Source organism: Cicer arietinum, chromosome 2 (genome assembly GCF_000331145.2).
Source record: "Cicer arietinum cultivar CDC Frontier isolate Library 1 chromosome 2, Cicar.CDCFrontier_v2.0, whole genome shotgun sequence".
Taxonomy (NCBI): Eukaryota; Viridiplantae; Streptophyta; class Magnoliopsida; order Fabales; family Fabaceae; genus Cicer; species Cicer arietinum.
Window position 1 is genome coordinate 48,903,098 of NC_021161.2, and position 23,882 is coordinate 48,926,979.

Consider the following 23,882-nt stretch of genomic DNA (forward strand, 5'->3'; position numbering starts at 1 on the left):
ATTTTTGTTACATGATTTGTTTAATTAATCAATTATAGATTTAATAACAAACAAAAGTATTATTAATATTAATTATGATTAATTATTTATAAAATATTAATTATATGACTAATTCTGTTTTTTAACAATCACGATAGATTTAGTCATTCTATTATGTTGATTGAGAGATTTTTGTCTTTATTTATTTAATCATTCTCTTATTAGATAGTTGATCACATGGCTGAAAACCTAGACAACAAAGAGATAAGTATATTCAATTAATTATTTAATTATGGATTAACAATAAATTACAAAAACAATAGTTTAGAAAGTGAAATGTTTTATTGTGAAAATGGACACCTGATAAGTTTAGGGTCATTTTTTGTCTGAAATCACTCCTTCAAGTAATTTTGTTCTTTCTTTTTATTTAAGTAAATAGCTTCCATTCGAATTTAGTTATTTTTCGTGTTTTATCTATGAGTTTGACATTGTGTAGTGTTTTCAGAACCAAAGGTAGTTACTAGTTTGCCACCATTATTATCATCCTCTTCATTATCAAAAGACTATTAAACTTTTGGTTAATTTGGACAAATCAATTATCACGTATAAACCATTTGAGTTTTGAAATTGTAAAAATGATCTTATCAAAATAAATATAAAGAATGTGAAATCTCAATCTAAAAATATTGATTTGTTGTCTTCGACCACTTGTGAGAAAAAATTATGGTTGAATTATAAGATATAAATTTTAATTAAATTTTCTTATCTTTATAACGATCTCTTGTTTACTTATTAATGTTATATTACTTTTCTGTAATAAATAAATAAATAAAAAGAAAATATGATAATGTATAGGAGACATAATAAATTGGAGTGGACGATTTTAGACTTGAATTTACATATGATACGTTGTACAGGTGGTATATGAATTGGGGATGTTATTATTTTTTTCTAAAAAAGTTAGTATTTTGCTTAATATCATGTTTTCATAAAAGATATATCTGATGAAATTGTTTTTTTTATTAACAATTTAGCAGGATCAATAATATGATTTATATTCAAAACATGATCAATAAGATGAAATTATTTGTTATATCATTAATACATTTTTATTAAAATTAACGTCACATCTCAATAAGACATAAGATGTTAATCTAACGGTATAACATTAAATTATGTCATATTTACTTAAAAATTTACAGAAATAATCTATATTATACAAACTTTAAATCCATCAATCAATTTTGTAAAATATATATTCGATAAAAAGTGATTGAACAACAAAAAATACTTAAATGTTACATCGATTTAAATCTCAAGTTCGAGGTAGTGTGTTGTTTATAACTACCCTTTTCTTAGGAAGAAAAAATAACAGTAGATTAATGTCTAGCAATGTCAATTATTAGATGGAACAATACTATAAATTCAACAATATACAATTTTCCCATCATAAGGGTTGAAAATCATGAATTTCCTTTGATAAAGAATTTCATTTTATTATCCTAAGACTTGTTAAAATGCCTATGAAAAGTTATCATCAAGTGAACAAAATTTAATATACTTTCAAAAGTAACCAAAACAATTATAAACAATGATGATGCAAATGATTGAGACTGTGATCATCAACTCTCCCTTAAAACAACCAACATAGTGCGGTAATGAGTTCCTTAAGCATGTGGTCCTGGATTCGATCTTTGACACATAATTAGGTCCCTTAAGCATGTAGTCATGAGTTAGAAGATCCCTGATAACCGGTGTGTAAGGAAGAACATTTGTTAGGAGATGTCAGCTTTCTAAGTAAATCTTCGTACCTCGAAGGATTAATCTCTGACTTTCGACTGAAGAATACCTGGACAACCAGAAAAAAAAGTAACAAAAACAGTTATAGACAATGGTGATGCAAGTGATTGAGGCTGTGATCATTCAACTATTCTTTATTGTTGAAAGATCATCAAAAACTGTTTTCATATCAGGTCTCTCAGATGCTGGAAGAATGCATCTAAGAGCCACTTTTAGCATTTCATCAAGAATCCTCCTAGATGATTCTTCTCCATTGTGCTTATCCACAAGTGACTTTTCAAAGCACTTGCTAATGTAATCTTCTCCAACAGAAACTATTTCTTCTGATTTTATTCCTGTTAGGAGCTCTAATAACACAACTCCAAATGCATAGACATCACTCTTCAAAGAAGGGCATGGTTTGGTTGATCTAGCGAACTCAGGCGGGCAGTAACCGAGTGCGCCGGCATTCAGAACTTGCTCAGAAGTACCTGCGGCAGTAAGTATTCGGTGCAAGCTGTAGTCAGTGAGCAAGACATTTCTGTTGGGAGTTTCTATAAGAATGTTGGTGGATTTGAGATTGCCATGAGGTATGGTTTTCTCGGCGTGTAGGAAAAGAAGACATCGAGCCGTTTCTACGGCTACCCTGAGCCTTTCATCAAGAGACAAAGGATGGATATTTCTTTTCTCAGCCTCTGTAGAAAAAAAATGAAATAACTAAATAAAATTGATTCCATGAAGTTGTAATGTACAATATACAAGTTAATAAGGTCTTATAATTAAGCTCACTAATCTCTAAATTAATGCATACTAAAATAACTTTTTTCTTAATAATCCGTAACAAACGAGCCATAAAAGGCTTAGATTTTAAGTTGCAATCCAATATGAAGTCATAATAATCTTACCATGCAGATAAATGTCCAAAGAATGTGCATTCATGTAATTTGATATAATCAATCTCTCATGCTCCTTAGGCCCTACATAGCAACCAAGAAAAGAAACCAAACTTGGATGCTTAATTGTCCCAAGTTTCTTCATTTCCCTAGCCAACTCCTTTTTCCCTTTAGTTATTCCTTCTCTTAACCATTTGACAGCCAATACATGACCAGATTCAAGTGTAGCTTTGTAGAGTGTTCCATGACAACTCCTTCCAACAACTTCGGCCGGAGCGAGTGAAAGTTCTTCTGGAGTTAGCATCAACGATCCATCAAATAGATGCAAGTCCCCCACCAGTTTATCTGGTGAGGATACTTTGAGGGAGTCGCTAGGATTCTCGAATTGATGGCTTGTAGAAGATGAAGGATTCGACATCGGAGAAGAAGTTCCTTCCTCATTCTTAACAAACTCAAGATCTTTAAGCCCCTTTAAAGTTGTATGAATGTTTTCGGAATCGTCCAAAGGTGGTAATGATTCCACATTTCTTTTAGACTCTTCTCTCTTTGATGGAGAAGCACTCTTATCTATAATGTCATCCATTGTTGCATCTTGTTTTGAAGTTCCTTCTTTTTTCTGATGAATCCTATAACAAACCATAGCACTAATAATAGCTATCACAAAAGAAAAAGTAACCAAACATGTAATCAAGACACTCCTAGTGAAGGTTTTCTTATGTGACCCATGTTCCTTCAAATCTATGTTGGAAGAATCTTTTGGTGATGATAATTGAGAATTTGGAAATATCAGCATAGTATTTCCTGGATGAAATGCTGATTCAGGAAACTGCAACAAGTTATCAGGTACAACACCAGAAAAATTATTAAAGGACACATTGAATCCTCTTAATGCATCTGGAAGATCATTAGGAATAGTACCTTCCAATTTGTTGTTACATAGATTGAGATATGACAAATTATGAAGCTCCTTCATGTTTGAAGAAAGATTTCCACTCAAGGTGTTGTGTGAAAGATCAAGAGATGTCAAAGTAAAGTCTTCTTCCAAAACCAATGGATTATTATTTGGAAGTTGAAAAGGAATCGGTCCAGAAAACTTATTGTTTGAGAGATTAAGAGTAGTCAATTTGGTTGAGGCAAAAAGGGCTGGTAAAAGGAATCCAGAAAGCTGGTTGAGACTAAGATCGATAACTTTTAGCTCCAGATAGGTTCCCAACACCGGCGGAAGAAATCCCTCCAATGAGTTATTGGATACATTAAGTGAAGTTAACCTTAAAAATTGCGAAGTTTCGTTCGGAAGCGTTCCAGACAATGAGTTTGAACTTAACTGAATAAGTTCCACATAGTTACCCCAATATTTGATCCTTGACAAATTTCCTGACAGCATGTTATTGCTCAAATCAATGATGGCACAATGGCCTAACTTGAGAGGTAATGGTCCTGAAAATTTGTTTGAAGATATATTAAGCTTCCTTAGAGTCATCGAGGTGATGCTTCCAATAGGACCTGCAAGAAAAGTTCAAATTGTAAAAGGTATAAGAGAAAAGTAAGCATGAACTTTTAAAATAACTTTTAACTCATGTCAAATGATTTTATGAAATAATAATGACTAAAATTGATGATGAATAAGTAATGTTGAATAATTGTGGGAATGTTTCCAACTGCAAGAATAGATTGTTTGCAGCATACTTTTGGAGAGATTTTAAAAGCACTTCTCATACTTTTCATGCAAAGTATCTACCGGCTTTGCCAATGATTAATCCTCGCAAAGAAACCTGACTGACCATCTTTAGTAGGGTCTCCCCTCTCAACCACATTTTCTCCATCCACAAGGCTTGAACCCGATATCTTGGTTAAGAAATCCGAGTCCATTTCCACTCAGGATCCCTTAATCAAGATATCGACAAATGGGATCTGAAGAAATAATAAATATGATTACAATTTAGACAGAAAACACAGAAATAAGGTACCTTCAAGCTTGTTTTGACTAAGATCAAGTTCAGACAACATCATAGAACTTTCCTTCAACAAAGTTTCTGGAAATGAACCTGTCAAATGATTGCATGATAGTCGAAGAATCCTTAGCGATACGACAAACGCAAAGGAAGGTATATTACCAACTAGCTGATTATTACTAGCATCAAACACCTCTAAATTGTCAAGGTATGGCATACCATCATGAGCAAATAGTTCACCAGTCAAAGAATTGTAGCTAACATTTAAATATCGAATCGAGAAGAGAAAAGAGACATCTCCAAGTCCCAAATCCAATGTACCAGAGAACTTGTTGCTGCTTAAGTCAACATGTAAAACACTTCCCATCTGATAAAAGATGTTCATAATATCACCAGAAAAGCTATTACTGTGAAAATCTAAATACTTCAACTGCTCAAGTTTGCGAAACACGGGCGGAATAGTGCTACTAAATTCATTTGAAGAAAGATTCAGATACACTAAGTTACGCGATTCGACAAAAGTAGATGGAAACGACCCGTTAAACTTGTTGAGAGACAAATCGAGAAATTTAAGCGATTTCATTGGACTAATATGTAACATACTTCCTGTGAATTGGTTGTTTACAATTGACAAGTTGTGAAGCATAGTAAGGCCACTAATTGCAACGAAATTAAACTCTCCAACCAAACCAGCATTGTCAAGAGTGATGGATATAACATTTCCTTCACTGCATAATATTCCATACCAATTCTGAGGACAACCATTAGATTCTAATGACTTGGAATCCCAAGACTTAAGAACTAATCCATAAGGGTCATTCTGAATACCCTTCTTGAGTTCAAGAAGTGCATCAGTATCTGAATTCCCTAATGCAATATCCACCAACAACAACAGCATCAACCACATAGCCTGCATGCCTTTCCTTGTTGCTGCTCCTAACCAAAACATCATCAACAACAACACAAACATTTATTACTTTTTACTTTATTTAAAGGCGAATGTTAGTGATTAACATTCGAGAACACAGGCATATCCTACTATACTATTATGAGAGAACATACACAATGGAAGATCAAGTGAATGTACAAGTGTAAACCAAAAGTTTGAAGGCACAGTATTAGTTTCAGTACCGAATTTTATTTTTTTGACCTACAAGTCTCGCCGTATAGGAAGCAATCTTGTTCGAGGATGAGGAGTCATCAGACACTAAATGTGAGTACCTCTCCTACCAGGGATTAAAACTCAAATAGTGGTTTGCCACATTGTGAGAGTCCTACATTTAGCTCAACCCTACAAAATCGGCTTGTAAGATGAAAGGTGTCTCCCACTTATAAACTCATTTTCAGACCATATCTCCTCAAATGTATGACACTATGACTCTCATCACACACCCTCACACCAAGGATTACACATCTGAAGCGTGACTCGAGTTATATCTTAGCCCCTTGTGCTAGACCTAACTACCTTTCCTTAAGTTTCATGACTCATAATTGCATAATAATGTCATTAATGTGCACTTACATAAAAAGGTAAAAAATGTCATCAATGCAGCTAGAAATATCAATTTTTGTTTCCAAAATTACAAATCTCAAAGTAAAAAAAAAATTTAAAAAAAAAACTCAAAGTGTTTACTGGTATGAACTAGCAAAAACCAAAATCATATAGCTGACTATGCTCATTACTAACAAGAATTATTATGAAATATGAAACAAGAAATCTACACATACAAAAAACTTACTAAAAAATCATAACAATACAACAGAAAAATGAAAAATAACTAGACATTGTTATGTTACCTCTTAATTCAGAAGCATTACATATGAACAAATGAGGGATATACTTTACAAGTATGATAGTGATGAGTAGAACAAAAAATCAGTGTCTGCTGAATAATTAAAAAAAAAAAAGTTTCTGAGTAGAAAAGTGTGGTTGTGAATCTGAAGAAGCAAGTGAGAATTGTAGAATGCAATGTGAGAGAGAAATTATAAAGTGTTGAGAGAAGCTACAAGTAGAAATTGAAGTAGAAGAAAATAGAGTGATAAAAGAAGAAGGAGAATGAAGAGACCATAAGTGAGAAGTATGGTAGGTGGGGTGTGTTTTATTTTATCACATTTATTTATCATTACCTTACCACCAAAAAATAGGTTAAATTACAGTGGTCCTTAACTTAATTTCAGGTAACGTTTTAGTCATTTACCACTAAAAAATAGGTTAAATTACGGTGGTCCAAAAATCATAAATTTAATTATATTCTTTAATATAATACAAATTTCATCAATTTCGTAACGCAAATCTTCAAATAAACTCATATTTTCATACTTTATTTGATATTTTTAGGAATAAATGACTAAATCGGGAGAAAAAAAAGATAAAGGACTAAAATTTACCTGAAATTAAGTTAAAGGACCACAAATGTAATTTAGCCCCAAAAAATAATACTACAATCTTTATGGATTCACCTTTGAGAGTATAAAAAAAAATGCATAAAATTATTTAAATTAATTGTTATATCACTTAACCATAGACACATTCAAAATTAAAAAGAAAAAAAAAGAGAGAGTTTTGAAGACAGGATTAGTATAATTGTTCCGTGATACAAAGGCAACTACTACTCCTAGATTTGTTACTACCTTGGTCTCTTCCACCTTTGACTTTTAATTTTTTAAACTATATTCTTTCTTTTTCTTCAATGCATTCCAATGCGAAAGCGCGTAGAGCTGGCATTTTGGGTTAGCTCCAAAATTTAAATGATAATTTATTTCACTTCCTCTAAAGAAAAAAATTGCTTTGATAAAAAAAAAAAAAATTGTTGTACTTTTTTTAGGAAGATAAAAACATTATATTACAGATTAATCAAGAATAAGAAGTGTCAAAAAATTTGTAAAATAAAAAGTTTAAATTATTGCACTAAACATGAAACCGAGTAATATATCAAGTGATGATAAGATTTCTTTTTTTAAGATGATTAGTTATGTGCGTTTCACGTTTTTTATTATTGAATAAAATTTTATGTGAAAATTATTAAGCAGGATATCAGTTTGGAACAAAATTTTAACTTATCAATATCGACATTTATTATTTGAATTAAGGTTTAATGACATGTCTCAAGTTTTATTTGGAGAAATCCACTCCTCATTCTATTTTGCCTAATGATCAAAGTTTTTTTTTTTCAAAATGATCCAAGTTTTTTTTTCTTTTCAAAATGATCCAAGTATGTTAAAAGTGCATTTGTACATATTAGAATTCGCCCAGGCTACTTTAACGGATTGGGCTCGTGCGCACAAGATTAGCCCAAATTAAGTGATTTGAGTGTAAATCTTTTTATTTGCACCCTCCTCCGTTGGATTTTACAAATTTTTGCTTCTATACTATTTTCAAAATGATTTTTAGTTACTTTCATCAATTTTACACAATGATTTAGCGTTATTATGGTCCAAACCAACAAATTTCTATGTACAATCTTACTGAAATTGGTATCTTATACGTACTTTAATAATAATTTTTACTCATGCACAACAGTAAACTCATACTAATTTCATCACAATCGCAGTTTATTGTTTTTTTTATCAATAATTATTTATATAGAAAATAAACGATTATTCAAATTAAATTTCTTTTTTTTTTTCTATAGATAAAATTATATAATTACCACCAAAAACTCACACATAAACACGATATCTCGGTTCAAACCAAAAATATGATGTACAGCCTAATAATATCGACATTTGTTGGTTAAACTATAACTTAATAATAATCAAATTCCCTTTTTAGACTACTGAAAATAAATAAGTTTTAGTTTATTTCAATTGTTATATTTTTCACATATGTTTCAAATTTCACTTCAAAAAACCATAAACAAATATCTTAATTTTTTTTTGTCTAGCATATTTATTACATGAAATAAGAATGTATAAAGAAATGAAATGATTCACCAAAATAAAATGAAATACGGTGGTAACAATATAATTAAATAAATTTATGTTAATGGTTAGTGATTTTGTCAATCTTTATAAAATAAATCGTTTATAACCTTGGTGTATAAAAAAACAATGATTATATTTGAAACTAACGAAACGTGATTTGAGAGCTGTGATTAAGAAACCTCAACAACAAGGCGTTGCCATAAATATGTCTTTTAGTGTCCTACTTGCAAATTAATGTCCTAACTCAATCACCAACATTGATTCTATAAATGATTAAACTAATTAACATACCACACCCACAACTACTCACAATTAAAAGCTCTTCTTATAAAATTTGTTTCTCATTCAAAAGTGGAGATATTTGAAGGCAAGAGAAAATAATTTGTAATTATGGATTACATAAATTAAAATACTATTTGTTATTTTTTAATTTCAATAACCACCCCTATACATATGTTTTTCTTTAGAAATTGTAGCTTTTTAACATAGTTTATAATGTGACCCTCTTAGTGATGTTGGTTCTATCTTATTTGCAACTTTGCAATAAAGAGATAGATAATCTATTTACTCACATTTCCCTATCCTTCTCCTCTGCTTTTCAATCTGTAGGTACCCTAACTACATCATATAAGTGACTGCCAACTAATGAACTAAAAAATATGTGACACAAATATATTTCTTAATTGTTCTCAATATTATTCTTAACATGATTGGAACATATTCCCTCTTTATTTATTAATATATCAAGATAAGAAATTCACATTCTTATTTATTTTATTGTAAAACAAAACTATTTGTCAATTTTACTATTTTATTATTGTAGTGTCCAATTAACTAGCTAAGCATTGATAGTAATATGACATCTGTGATGGTTTTATAATAAATTAATGGTTGAGACGTGACTAAATTAATGAGCTAGTTTTGACTTTCTTGTTTTTGAAATTATACATGTCTGTGAATATGTATTACTATTAATATATACTTTGAACAAAATCAAGAAAATAAATTATACTAATTAAATTGTGTATGTTTATTTAACCAGGTCAGCTAGCATCTTATAATTTAATATATTGTAGCATATATCACAATATTCTCCCCCTTCCTCTTATTATATTTTCTACTTCCTTAATATACCTAACTACCTTTTAAAAAATAAAATTTTAAAATAATAATAATTCTCTATCAATTTCTTTATTACTATTTTTCTATAAGATACCTTTCAATTGCTATAGAATAATTGAAAAAATTAATCTACCTTAGGGAGTGTTGGTGGATTGCATCTTATAAGAACCAATAAAACAAGGCTCATTATTTTCTTTATTCTCCTAACCTTTTCTAGAAGGGTTTTCACAAAGTATTTTTTGCCATAACTTTCTTTCTTTAGGAATTGTTTTCCCTAATAATGTAATTTGGGTGGTAGAGATATGCATGATGCATCCCACTACTAAGCTTACATGACAAACATAAAACTAATTAGTTGGCTCTAGCTATTAATTTCTTCTTTATTTCTATTAATTTCTTGTCTTAAAAAATATCTTTAGAAAAAGGTATGAATTATTGGTGGCATGAAATTTGCAAGTTCTTATGTGTAAAGTAAGAGAACAATGGATAACAAAAGTTTCTAATACTCTTTTATTAGATGTTTAAATCAGTACCTTGCTAAAAGAAAACATGAAAATTACATGGAACCTATTAAACTAGTTAGGCAACTTTTTATCTCTTTTCACTTTTGATCTTAACCAATCCCTATAATTAATCTAGAAGCAACCTAACTAGATAAAGAGACCCCTTAGAAATGACATATTTGACACTTTTGGAATCTCTATATATAATATTGATGAAATTTATTTAAAAGAGATACTTTTAGGTGAAAAGAAAAAGATGAGCCTCACCCATTGTGTGTGACTCAAAAGGGTTAAAAGAATTTTTATAAAATTTGTATCCCTTATACACTTAAAAAAACTTAAACAGTAAAAAAATCACAATTAAACATATATAATTTTAATAGTATTTATAATTAAAATTAAAATTTGATAAAAAAAACTAATTAAAAACAAATACTTTTTTTTTATAATTCAACACTCATAATTAATTAATAATATATATAAATTAAATGTTTAAAAAAAATTATTTTTTATTGAGTGGAATTTAGATCTGAAATAGAGTAGCCATCCATATTTAAGATGGAATTTAAGCTAAGATGCTGCCACTATCTATGAAGAGTCATCATTTGGGGAAAGGTGGGCTGCATGAGGGATGGTTTACAATGTGACATGTGAAAGTTGATGTTGTCCCTTTGTGCTGAAAAAAAGTAGATAAGGTAAATTTAGATGACCCCACTTCATCATGTTTGTGTTAAATTTAGATGGAGTCATGTGTACATTTGTGCTAAGGTGTTTACAATAATTGTGTAAAAGCTTGGCCAGTGAAAGTTTGCTTTCTTTTTTATCTCTATTATTTAGATAAACTTCAATCAACTCTTGAGTTGGCCTAACATATGCATGTTAGGTTAGGTTTAGAAGTGGTGATACTATTTACATAAATGCTTTTGTGGGAATTTTTATGGTTGGATCTCTTGTGAAAATAAAGTAGTATCTTTTTTTATTTTTTTTCTGTTTCATTTTCACTTCAATTAATATACCTAACAAAACATAGGTTGAATATTTTTTTTCATAGTTTCTTTTTACCATATTTAAAAATCATATTTAACATTTTTTAGAAATTTCAATTAATATACCTAACAAAACATAGGTTGAATATTTTTTTTCATAGTTTCTTTTTACCATATTTAAAAATCATATTTAACATTTTTTAGAAATTTTAAAGATGTCAAGGTATTATATATATTTAAGTCTTTCACCTTTTCTCTATTATAATTATTTACTACATTAGCTTTCCATCTTTATTGTTACTAATTTTTTATATAAAAAAACATATATTTTATAAAATAAAAATCTCAAAATATTATTAGAAAGTAATCGGACTATAAATTTATATTATTATTATTTTATAAAATTTATATTATTTTATTTTTATCAATTGAATAAAATTGTCTTTTGTAGAATTTTATTAAAAAAATAAATATATATATATATATTTTCCATTTTAATTTATACACAATGAAATAGTTTATACATACAAATTGTAAGTAGTAAATAAGAAGAAACTATGCCCCTTTTTGGTGTTTTCAAGAAGATAAGATATGATATCACACAACACATAAAATTAAGCTACTATTCTCTTTTCTTGGTTTTGTAGGCTAAGAAGAAATCCATATGGCCAGCTATGCTGCTGTCTTCCTTTATATTAAAGACAAAGCAAAACAAATGAAAAGAAATATTAAGACTAAGTTTTCTTGCTTAGTGTTCTAGCTACACCAGATTCAGATCCTTAAGTTATAGCCAGAAATTTAATTTATGTATAGTCAAAGAGGCTCTTATAAGTTATAGTTTGATCATTTAATATAAAAAAACATATATACCAATAAGTCAACTACTTCTATAAATTATATTGGCAGCTAATTAAGTCTTCAAGTGAATGATTTCCACTCTTTTAATCCTTCCACTTTATTTAATTCTTTAGCTATGTGGACCTAATTATAAGCAAAATTTAAATAAAAAATAAAATAATTATTAATTGTGATATTTTTTTCAATGGATTAATTAAAATGATATTAATAATTATTTTATCTTTGTCATTAAGAAAATTTAAATTTCATTCTTTGAAATTACGATGTTAAATTTGTATCACTAAATTGAAGCGTCTTATATTAATAATCTAATTCTTCACGAAGAAATGAAAAAATATGTCTTCACTTTTTTTTTCTTCTCTTTTTTCTATTTTAAGTACATGTTGTAGTATATATGTTAATTAAACATAATTTTTAATAAAACTGGCTTTCTAAAATTGATTTACTTACTAACAATAATCAAACAAATATATTCACTAAAATTCACTAGCGGATAAGCAAAATCAATTATAATACTCTCCAATGTAAAATCAAATAATTCACCTGTCATTTTCAATTGTTGAACATATCTCTACATGTTAGTGGATTAAATGGTATGGTATTTATTTGTTGTGAAATGAAAATTGATTATGTTGTAAAGTGTGTGTCCAAGTACATGAAGTTTCAGCTGCTCAAAAACATATTATAAACACTCCATGTTCTTATGTTACAAATGTTGCTTTCCAACTGTAGAGTTCATATATTGGTGGGATTTGGATTTTCTACCGTAACTATATCACATGGTTATAGATCGTACCATTGTTTGACATTAAAATTAAGATTATTTTTGTCACATATAATATAAGATAAATTCTAGTTTGCAACTTGGATAAATATTAATATCATTTATTGTCAGTTTGTCAATGTCTTTTACTTATGTCCACACAATTTATTTGTACTCGTTCTTATATTATTTATATTTGAATATAAGTTACTTAACAAATTTTTTCTCTATAAGATTTTTTAAAAATATCTAACATTAATTTCTGTTTACAAAACATAAATTTTACTTTTGTATAATTTTTTTGTTGTGGAAAACATAACAGCATTATTTATTCTGTTAAATATATTGGAGGCTAAATTACAGCCGTTGTCCCTTAACTTAATTTTAGGTAACGTTTTAGTTCTTTATCTTTTTTTTTTCTTGAGTTGGTCTTTTATTTTAATTTTAAGTGACAATTTGATATTTTATGTTTTAAAATTTCAACAATATTATCATTTTTTATACAAAAATTTAAAAAATCATCAAAAAATTTAATCAAAACCCATAAAATTAATAATTATCTTCAATATAATGCAAATTTTATGAAATCCATAATTCAAATATTCAAATACACTCATATTTTTATCTTCAACAACATTAAATAAAGAATGAAAAAATGAGTTTATTTCAAGATTTAAGTTATGAATTTGATTAAATTTGTATTTTATTGAAGATGATAATGAATTTTATGGGTTTTGTTTGAAAATTTTGATGGTTTTTTTGAATTTTTGTAAAAAAAAAGACAATGACATTTTAAAACATAAAATATCAAATTGTCACTTAAAATTAAAATAAAAGACCAACTCAAAAAAATATATATATAAAAGATTAAAATGTTACCTGAAATTAAGTTAAAGGAAATTTAGTCAAGATATTTATTATTTATCTAAAATCGTGAGATATTGTATATAAATTGTGTTTTTTTTATATTATTTATTTAACTTTTTCTGACTGATGTGTAAATTTTGTACGGAAAGTTCATTTAAAAATATTTCGGAAGAAGATTGTGCAATATTTATAAAACAAATTGAAAAAATTTACCAAACCAACGATTGAATTAGTCAAACAATTAGTGGCTTTTTCTCTACTTTGCAATCTTCAACACGTGGTACTGTTAGCTATATTACCTTTTCAAACCATTTCTTTACTACTCTGAATTTGATGACACATGTGCCATTCAACATCATTAATCAATCAAAACAGAACAAAAAAAAGTTAATGTTGCAAGACACTACTCACTTCGTCCTAACTTTGTTTTAGTATGTTTATATTTTTTGTTTCGAAAATATATATAGCATAAATTCAAAGGCATTTAATATGTTCCTAAAATATATAAATTAAATTAAATATTTTATTCTGAGCTTGAATATTATCTTTTTAAAAAAAATAAATAAATATATGAAGATTAACGATGTTCAATAAAAATATATAAGATAAAATGTTAATTCTGATATATGTCAGTAACATATAAATTAATTTTTAATTTGTGTAAAATTTTACATGCATAATCTTTATGATATAAACTTTCGATGCAACAGATAAAATTGAAAAAAAAAACATAAATAGAGATGATTGAGAAGATTTAGATTAAGATTATCTGAACTTTATAATATTGAGCCATTTGATTATTTCAAACATATTAAGAAAAATGTATAAATAAAAGAGAGAATATTACTTTTATTATATTATTCTTACAACATATTGATACATTATCAATATCATAAATGTATAATATAAAATATTATATTTAAAATTATACAAATAATATTAATTAAATAGTACAACTAAAAAGATGCGCATTAAAAATTAAAAAAAAAATATATTTATTTTAAAATAATTTTATTTTAAAATAATTTTATTTTTTAAATGAGTCAATTATTATGACACTGAAGGACTACTTGACATTTACATGCAAATACATAGGAGGAGCAGAAGTAAACAGACAAATTCAGCGAATTTGGATGGCTGGCCGACACACAATCAGTACATCGATTGTCATCCGATTAAGATCAGATGATCTAAAATTAAAATAAATTTTATTTAAAACAAATTAAAATACTGATATTTAATTCTAAACCGTTCAATTTTAATATTTTAATCAATCATTTGACCCTGATGTACTGGCGGCACAACTGAATACAATTGTGACTATATACAATTCAAATCATTCATGAATAGCTACTTTCACTTTCAACAAAGACTCAACAAGAACAATTACAAACCACTCCCTATTGATTTGACCAACTTCTTCAAAAAGACAAAGACAACGTGTGCCCTTTAAAAAAAGGCCCCCCCACAAAACTAGCCTACATACAAGTTGGTCACGCATTTGAATAGCATGTAAATTGGTATCTGCCAAACAACATTGATGGGGTCCATTTTCACATGGAAAAGAAGATAAGCATGAGAGAAAGATGCATAAGAGGACAAACTCTCATCTCATAATCAAACCAATTTTCCAATAATCAGAAGGGTCATATATTATGCGTATCTTTGACGTGAGAATGAGTTCCGTGAAATTACAGTGACATTGTGATTTTGTTAAAGCTTTGCAGTGATATATTGTGATTCTGTCAAACTCAGTGAATCAAAACATGCAGTAAAATTCTATATCCATGAATATGGTGGAACAAACTACAATTTATTTTATAAGAGAATAAAAATAAAATCTTATTTATATAACAGTAGTACATATAATATAGTAACAACAATATAATAAGGCTAACACTGATGAAAACACAAAAGGGTTTGTTACATTTTGGGAACATAATGTCCACATGATTTATTACCCCCATACCAGAACAAGACCTGCCAAACATTATAATATCTAGACCTAAACCATTGCATGTGAAGAAAAATGCAGTAACTAAACTACCTTTGATGTTTTAGTCAAGGGAGTTTCACATGATAAGAGTGTGGCAACCCTTTTTTAATGACACAATAAAAAAGCCAATGGTACATAATTTTCCACTTGTCATTTTTCAATTGTACCATATTGACATATCTGGTTGTTTGTGAAATGTATCGATTCCTACTCCCTGTAGTTGTATATCCTCCTTAAAATCAAAGGATGCCAAATCACATGGAGACCCAAACATGAGATGGATATTATTATTGTTGTGGTTGGTTTCAAAAGGAGAGTTAATTGGCTTGAACCTGTCAAATTGACTTTCATCGCGGGTAAAAAAGTTTGCTGCTTCCATTACCATTCCTTGACTCGAAAAGAAATTGTCCTGTTGTTGCTGAATGCAGGGCTGAGAAAGGTTTTGATTTTCAACAGCTACACAATTGGTGGAACTTGCATTCTTGTTTCCTATAACATTTGTATCATAAATCGACATAAGTTCGGTAATCATTTTCTGGCCGTCTTCGGGAACTCCAAGCCCAGTTAAATCAAATGAAGGTGGAACCAAACCAGCAGGCTGAGCTGTAGAGTTTGGTTGAACAAAGGACTGTGGGAAAATAATTGGCTTAACCTCGGTAGCATGGAAATTAGAGCCTCCGTAATCTGCAGGACTGTTTCTGTATGGACAATTCAATTGATGATTGTCCCTAGACGACCTGTCTTGAAAAGCGAGACGAACTTCACTGTAAGGGCATTGAGGATGTTCACATGTGTAGAGTTTCTGATCAATGATCATGTTAAAGTCATTTGAGATCTTCCTCTTTCGAATGAAATCCAAGTTTGTGACAACCTCTCCCTTCATTGGAAGAGAAGGCTGCTGAACTGGAACCATTCCCCTCATTCTCTCCATCCCAAGATTGGATGGATGAAGATTCTCGGGTTTTCGATCCTCCACAACATCAAAGTTCGTCTCATCGTCAGCCCCATCAACATCATATTCACTGCAATCATTGATGACCATAGAACCACTACCTCCTCCGGAAGACAACGAGGGGCAGTAATCCGGATAAAGCTCTCGAGCCAAAGCTTCTTCTTGGTTGATGATGGCGAGCCAGGTTGCACTTTCCTTGGCAGTCATTTTATCTTGAAGGCATTTGGACTGCCTCACGAGCTTGCGAATCTTGGCTATATCAGGAGACATATGCTTGATCACAGCAGTTAGAACACCGACCTTCCATGCTTTTTTCAGGTCATGAGGTTTCTTGTACGGTGGAGGGCCTTGGTCTTTAGGTAAACCGATTTGGGGCCACCACTCTTCATTCCCTGTGGGCCACCATGGTGGAGGAAGACCCTTCTCTAATGGGAAACGCCTCTGAGGAGGATCACAGTGCTGCATAAGTGCTGATAAGAGAGAACCCAAGGTCGTGTCCTGTAATTCTTGCAAAGTGTGTGGAGTTGGACCGATGGAATTGCATCCATCATTCTTTCCCGGAATTGCGTTATCAGCTTGATACTTGGCTATGGCAGCTGGGCCGTTCCTATCGAACCTAACCTTATCCTTCCACCATTCACGAAGATTGTCAGATGCACCGGTCACCGGCTTCCCCTTCTCGGGAATTATCCCGTAAACAAATCCTTGCGCCTTACAAACCTCCATCATTTTCAGCATGTACTTCAATATTCCATCTTGAGCTCTTGACATCTTTTTCCTCCTTGCTTGTTCCTGAGACTGCCTCGCCTTTGCTGCATCGATTCCTTCTTTAGCCTTGGTTTGTTCTTTCATTCGCTTGTAACGCATTTTGTACCTCCACATCCTCCGCTCAAGCTCATCCAAGTCCATTTCTTCATCACTATAATCATCCTCGACTACCGAATCCGGCTCGGTTTGCCTGACAGAAATATCCCCTTCCCCAAGTGTACCACAAAACATATCCAAATCACCACAAAACCCTATGTCATCAAACATCATCATCTTGTCTCAGAGAAAAAACCCCAAAAGATGGCCCAGACAACCAGAAGATTCGGCTTCAATCTTTTAAAATAGGTTTCAAATTCAGCCTCGTTCAGCTCCAAACACCAACTCAAGTGAATGAATTCTCAAGCTTTTTACAGGACTTAACACCTATCAAAACCCAAAAAACAAAGAACAATTTAGACAGAGCAAAAATCAAATGATACCTTCTAGATTAAATTTATGTAAAAGAATCAAATCTACAGAAATATCTTAATTAAGATTTCCTAGCCACCCAAAGTTCAAAAGCAGATACTTTTTTCATCTCATCTATAACAATATTAGATAGAGGAAAGAACAGGGATTTGTAATATATATGAAATTGACCAATCACTAAATGAAATCACAAAATTCTCACTTATTTTTTAAAATCAAAAAACAAAACACTAATCAACATCAATACACTAAATAGATCAGAGAACAGGGCTATCATAATTGAACAGATCTAAACGACACACAAACTAAACATGAAAAATACAAACACCACAAGAATAAAGCAAGCATCAATGATAAATTCTAAAAAGATTCTCTCATAGACCCATCATCAAACACATGGTAGCTGAGAAAAACAAAAAAAAAACTTTCAACAAAAAAATAAATTCCCAAGAAATCAGCAAAACAAATCAGGAAACAAATCAAAGCAGCTATAAACAGAGGATCTAAGACCAAACCAATCATTAAAAAAAGAAACAACATAAAACTAAGTTACATAAAATAAACTCAACTTTTGATCAACAAGCTAAATAAAGAAAATTTAAAACTTGAAAAACCATCATGGTAGTGTAGAAAACACATAAAAACAAAAAAGCACATAAATTGTATTGAAGAAACAGGTATAAAAAAGAAGAAATTTTGATAGATGAGAGAAACCTTACGAGAAGATAGAGAAATGGGTGTTGGAGTGTGGAGAGCAAAGGTGAATAGGGAAGAAGAAGAAGAAGAAGAAGAAGAAGAAGAAGAGAGAAGGGAAGATGAGAGGAAAGAGAGAGTTAGAAAAGAGACATGAGAGACAAGAGGGTGTTGAGCATTATCCTCGTTTTATTATATTGCTTTGCTCAATGTAAAATGTTAATGTCAAAGTGCTGTGTCATTCATTATTGCTGCTTGGAGTTTAAATTCATTTTTCATAACGTATTTCATTTTTTGTGTATTTTACGTGTTTATTTTATATACCTGTTCATTCATACTTTTCATATACCTATATATATAACATGCACATTCAATTTCTCTTCATACAAAGATTTAAGTTTTTTTATGAGTACTCTTAAAATTTTATAGCCTGTCGTAATTCTATATTTTTTTGGAAAATATATATATTCTACGTTTCGTTTTATATTTGAATTGTTAATGATTCTTAAAAAAATATTAATTATTATTATTTCAATTATAAAATAGATTTTATTTATTTTAATATTTTTATTAATTGTAGTTAGTAGAAAAAATTGATAAATTAAGATGGAATAAATAAAAATATATTTTTTATTATAAATTGATAAACAGTTTGATAAAAAAAAATAAAAAAAAAAATACAAGTAATACACTTGTTATATGACAGAGAAAATAATTTGAAATAAATAAAAATTAAGTAGTTTGAAAATCGGGAATTTCAATAGGATGGAAGTGGTAAACTTGGGTTAATCCCATCCTAACCTTGGTATAAATGAGTTACTATTTTTTCAACAAGCAGTAACTATTAGTAATTCATTTAATGATTTATTTATTTATTATTGATAGTGCATAGGGGTGGAAATAGATCAAGCCTTCTAAAGGAATTTAAATCTTAACTTTTTTAATGTTTAGTTTGGTCCCATTTATTTAATAAATAAAAAATCAAACTTAAGTTTTTAAAAAGTGCATTTATCTAAATAAATCAAATTTAAGTTTTTTAAAAATTCTATTAAATTTAAGAGGCGGACCTCTTTATGCACTGAAGTTTTTTTTTATTTGTTTTTCTATATTAATTTATTTGTGTGACTTAATATATACGGTTGAATTTGACAGATTGATTATTTATTTAAAATTTATGATCTTGTTATAGTTTTATTAAATTTGTTTCTTAACTTAAAATTTAAGACTTATTTGATTGTATTATTTTATTTTATTTATCCTATATTACATATAACAAATAATTGAAGGTTTATATTTAGTATAGTTGTAATCAATTATACCAAACAACATAACTTTATTTATGACATCTATTTTAAATTATAATTTAAATATATAATTATTTATTTATTTATGATTTATAATTTTAATTAATCAAATAATTTATCTCATACGGACTATACACTAGTATTTAGTATAATTGTAGATTGATAAACCTCTTACCTTTAGTCTATTTAATTATAATCGTGTTTAGTGATTTTAATATATAAAAAAAATTCCTTTTAAAATGGACAAACTATACTGCAAAAAATAACATATGACAATTAATTAGGTCAGTCTCAACTTTCAAATTTTTTAAATAGATGAAGTCTATTTGATCAAAATTTGGTATGGTTCAATCTATTTTCACTCTTAATAGTGTGTACAATATTTTGGTTAATAAATAAATAATGCAGATGTTATTAAGTGCTCTTGCTTATTTGATATTGATCTACATTTAGAAATATAATATTAAATTTGTATTGGAATTTGTCTATTTTAATTTTTTTTAATATAGTTTCTATTTTTGATTTATTAACAAATATGTTAAAGTTAATAATATTAAAAAAAATAAAGAATGGTTTACTTTGTGAAAATATTTTTTATTTTTATATTTTAAAATATTTGTTTATTTTATCTCAATAAAAAACTCTTGAAGTAATTCATAGTTATAGAAACAACATGAAATAGTAGTTAATAAATATTTATTTCTATAAATAATATAAGTTTTTAACATTTTTATTATTTCTAAAAACATAAATAGTTATTCACTTTTAGAAAAATTATTTACAAATATAACTAACAAAATATTAAAAACATAAAATATTTTGATAAAGTTGAAGTATTATATTTTACTTTTATTTTGCTGCCCATTTCTTCCTCTATCAAGATCCTTGATTCTTTAAATTTTTTATTTTTTTTTTAAATCAATATGTAATTAATGATATTTTTTCTTTTATATTTTTAGTCTTAAATGAATTTTATTTTTATTTAATAAAAAATTAAATTAATATAAATTTATTATTTTTTAACAGTTTCTTGATATCTAAAAATATCTAATTTCAAGGAAAGAGTAAAGTAGTGTTTTGTGTGGGGTCCATGTGTGCCTCGTATTTTGGTTATTTTGATAAGGTAACCCTAACCCTAACCCTAGTGACCAATTACAAATTCCAATCGCACAAACATACACCAAACAAAGACACATGCACTTCTCAGACATAAATAAAAATTCCTCTAATAAACATGTTCTCTTATTGGTCTTCTTACAGTGCTACTGGTACACTTTTATTAGTATATTATTACAATTTTAAAATGAATTTGTTTAAAATAAATATCTCAAAATATAATACGAAATTCATAATTTTTTATATATGTCTACTATTTATAATTTTTCAGATGTATTTTGTATAAATATTTACTATATTTATATTATCTATTGGTTGTGATATACATGTAAAGTATATAGTGAAAAACATACTAGTATGTAATTAATATACCAATTTTTAATTTTGAAAATCGTGCATTTGACATTTAAATTTTTTTAAAATAGTTTATATTTTGAAAAATATTTTCACTTTTGAATTCTTTAATAAGATCCAAAACTTATAAATAAGGATGGAATGAATATTTGACATATGTAGATGGTTGACGGTAAACATTGAAAAATGGTGATACTTTGACGCTTAAGTTAATTAGAATTGTAAAAAATGAGAAATAAAAATAAATGTGTATTTTATTTTTGATGAGTGCAATGCTTTTATAATAGGAACTCAAAAGTGAGATATAATAATATTCTTTTACTTTTACGTACCAGTTTCACAGAAAATCTTGATTTTAATATAGTGATAAATATCCATACACTTTTTTAAGTGATATATTTTTTTCGATCGATTATAAACAATAAAAGGTAATGTAGTAAAATACGTAAATTATACATTGTAATTACTATATTAATTTTTTTAACGAGAATGAAAAGTCTCAAAAATCTTATAAGCAGAAATTGTGCTAGTATTATTTGCTTTTTAATTTTTATATTTTTGTTTTTGATAAATATAATATATTTTAAAGTTACATATCATGTCAGTATTTGAATTCAGAACTTCATATTTGTGAGTGCATTTTTTTATTATTTCATCTAAAAATAAAAATAATCAAAGTTATTTATATATTTTTTTATTTATCATATGTTCTCTTTATGAGAAGTAATATTTTTTTTATCAAAAACAATTGAAATACCAAAATAAAAATAGTGTAATCATATTGATCACAAGTTGGGACATTCTCTATCCAATTTTTAAGATCAATACTAGTGATTAAGAAAGTTAAAAACAAGTCAACGACACACATTAAACATTTCAAAAGCCAATAAGAAAGAATCAAATCAAAATATTAATCATAACAACCAAACTAATTTCTTATACACATGGAAAATGGTCAAGAATAATGTAAATTCCACAATCTTTAATCTATTTCATCTACGAAAAATATTTACTGACATTCGTTCATATCGACTATAAATGTTTTCTGACATGAAAATTCAACTATGTGTTGACAAGTAATATGTAAGATTGAGAATATGTTGTTTTGGTGATAGTCTTCATAAGTCTTTTACTCAAAATATTATTTCAACAAAATACACTGTTTGTATTTGAGAACACCACACCAAGACTAAAAAACAAACAATATCATACTCGATAACGAAAAATACATCATACTTAGATGATAAAATCATAGATAAAACATGAAAGAAAATTAAATATGTTTTGAAAATCATTTATTTAATTAAAATTTGATAATAAAATAACCTGAATGAGTGATTCTTGACCGAAAAAAGTCTTTAAACCATCGTCTAATGGATGAAGAAAAAAATGGGGAGTTAAGTTGTTTCTAAGCGCGGCATTAGATTTTTCCTAAGTGCAGGAAGTAATATTATTTGAGACGTGTTTAACACTTAATATTTTGATCGTTCCCTTCAAGTAAAACAAGTGTAATAGGAGAGAGAAAAATAATAAAAATAAAAAATGGCTAAAATGCATTTTTGGTTCTATAAGTTTAAAAATATGTGATTTTGGCCCTATTAATTTGAAAGTTGCAATTTTAATTTCTTAACTTTAATTCCTTTTGCAAATGGTTTATCCATTGATTTTGACGTTGATATGCCGTTATGTTTCTTTTTATGATTATCTGGAATATACAATTCATTTGTTTTATTTAAATATATATATATATATATATATATATATATATATATATATGCCTGTTCATTTATTTATTTAAAAAAATTGGCAACTTAGTTCTTTTAATATTGTCACTCCATTTTTTAAAATTTCGCTAAAATATAATTTTAGTCATTCACTTTTTGCCTAATATTTATTTCTGTCATATATATATTTTTTCCATCATTTTTATCTTTTATTTATTTTATTTATTTATTTATTATTCTTTATCTTTTACGTAATATTATTTTAGTCTTTAAAAAAATAATAGACTTATATAATTTTGTGAAAGATAAATAATTGAAACGATTATTAAATAAAAAATAAAAAACTAAAATAAAATATAAAGAATAAAAAAGTATCAAAACCAAATTAAATATTAAATAAATGATAAAAATTAAAATTATATTTAAGTTTTTAAGTTTTTAAATTTTTTAAAAAAATTACAAACAAAGTAGAACACTTAAATCAAGAGGTTAAAATTAAAAAAATTTAACCTAAAAAAAGTCAAACTCGTTGAAACTTAAGAAATCTAAAATACATTTTTGTAAAAAAAAAAAAAACTAAAGATGAGGGAGAAAATGTAATAAATAAACATAAACACAAGATGAGTGAACTATCTCTTTGTAACATAAAAAGAAAAATGAGAGAACACAAATATGTAAAAGAGGGTAAAAGTGAAACCTTTTTTTGTGTTATTTTTTTCACATTTAATATACGGTGTAATAGTAAATAGTAATTGTACATACATAGGTTATAATTATTTGATTTTTGGAATACTGAAAACGTAGGCCCGACACAAACGTAGTGAGTTGATAAGAGAGTTAGTGGAAGCTGACACAGTGGAAATGCATTCATTGCATAAATT

The 23,882-nt window shown here is 28.0% G+C and overlaps 2 protein-coding genes across 5 annotated transcripts; both read right to left on the bottom strand.

Moving 5' to 3' along the window:
• Positions 1-1,358: 1,358 nt before the first annotated feature.
• On the bottom strand, positions 1,359-6,690 carry LOC101512473 (probable inactive receptor kinase At5g10020). 3 transcript variants are annotated; one of them, XM_004491124.4, is made up of 4 exons: positions 6,401-6,690; positions 4,619-5,533; positions 2,664-4,154; positions 1,359-2,453 (listed from the first exon to the last, which is right to left on the bottom strand). In XM_004491124.4, exons 2-4 carry the CDS (start codon positions 5,517-5,519, stop codon positions 1,903-1,905), a joined length of 2,943 nt encoding a protein of 980 aa, XP_004491181.1. In that variant the 5' UTR covers positions 5,520-5,533; positions 6,401-6,690; the 3' UTR covers positions 1,359-1,902. The 3 variants fall into 3 exon arrangements, with proteins under 3 accessions (XP_004491181.1, XP_004491180.1, XP_027187360.1); XM_004491123.4 differs by having other exon boundaries at positions 4,619-5,539; XM_027331559.2 differs by lacking the exon at positions 6,401-6,690 and adding an exon at positions 5,735-6,351 and having other exon boundaries at positions 4,619-5,539.
• Positions 6,691-15,420: 8,730 nt separating this feature from the next.
• Positions 15,421-18,715, bottom strand: LOC101513007 (ETHYLENE INSENSITIVE 3-like 1 protein). Of its 2 annotated transcripts, none has more exons than XM_004491125.4 (2): positions 18,530-18,715; positions 15,421-17,765 (listed from the first exon to the last, which is right to left on the bottom strand). In XM_004491125.4, the coding sequence occupies exon 2, from the start codon at positions 17,613-17,615 to the stop codon at positions 15,780-15,782; it is 1,836 nt and encodes a 611-aa protein (XP_004491182.1). In that variant the 5' UTR covers positions 17,616-17,765; positions 18,530-18,715; the 3' UTR covers positions 15,421-15,779. The 2 variants fall into 2 exon arrangements, with proteins under 2 accessions (XP_004491182.1, XP_004491183.1); XM_004491126.4 differs by having other exon boundaries at positions 18,525-18,715.
• Between the last annotated feature and the right edge of the window lie 5,167 nt (positions 18,716-23,882).

Bases quoted from the DNA above. Each gene is read 5' to 3' on its own strand.
- LOC101512473 (XM_004491124.4), bottom strand. From the start codon at position 5,519: ATGCAGGCTATGTGGTTGATGCTGTTGTTGTTGGTGGATATTGCATTA. The intron at 4,155-4,618 runs GTACCTTATTTC...CTTTTCTTGCAG, and splicing joins TAGTCAAAACAAGCTTGAAG to GTCCTATTGGAAGCATCACC. The intron at 2,454-2,663 runs GTAAGATTATTA...TTTTTTCTACAG, and splicing joins TTTGGACATTTATCTGCATG to AGGCTGAGAAAAGAAATATC.
- LOC101513007 (XM_004491125.4), bottom strand. From the start codon at position 17,615: ATGATGATGTTTGATGACATAGGGTTTTGTGGTGATTTGGATATGTTT.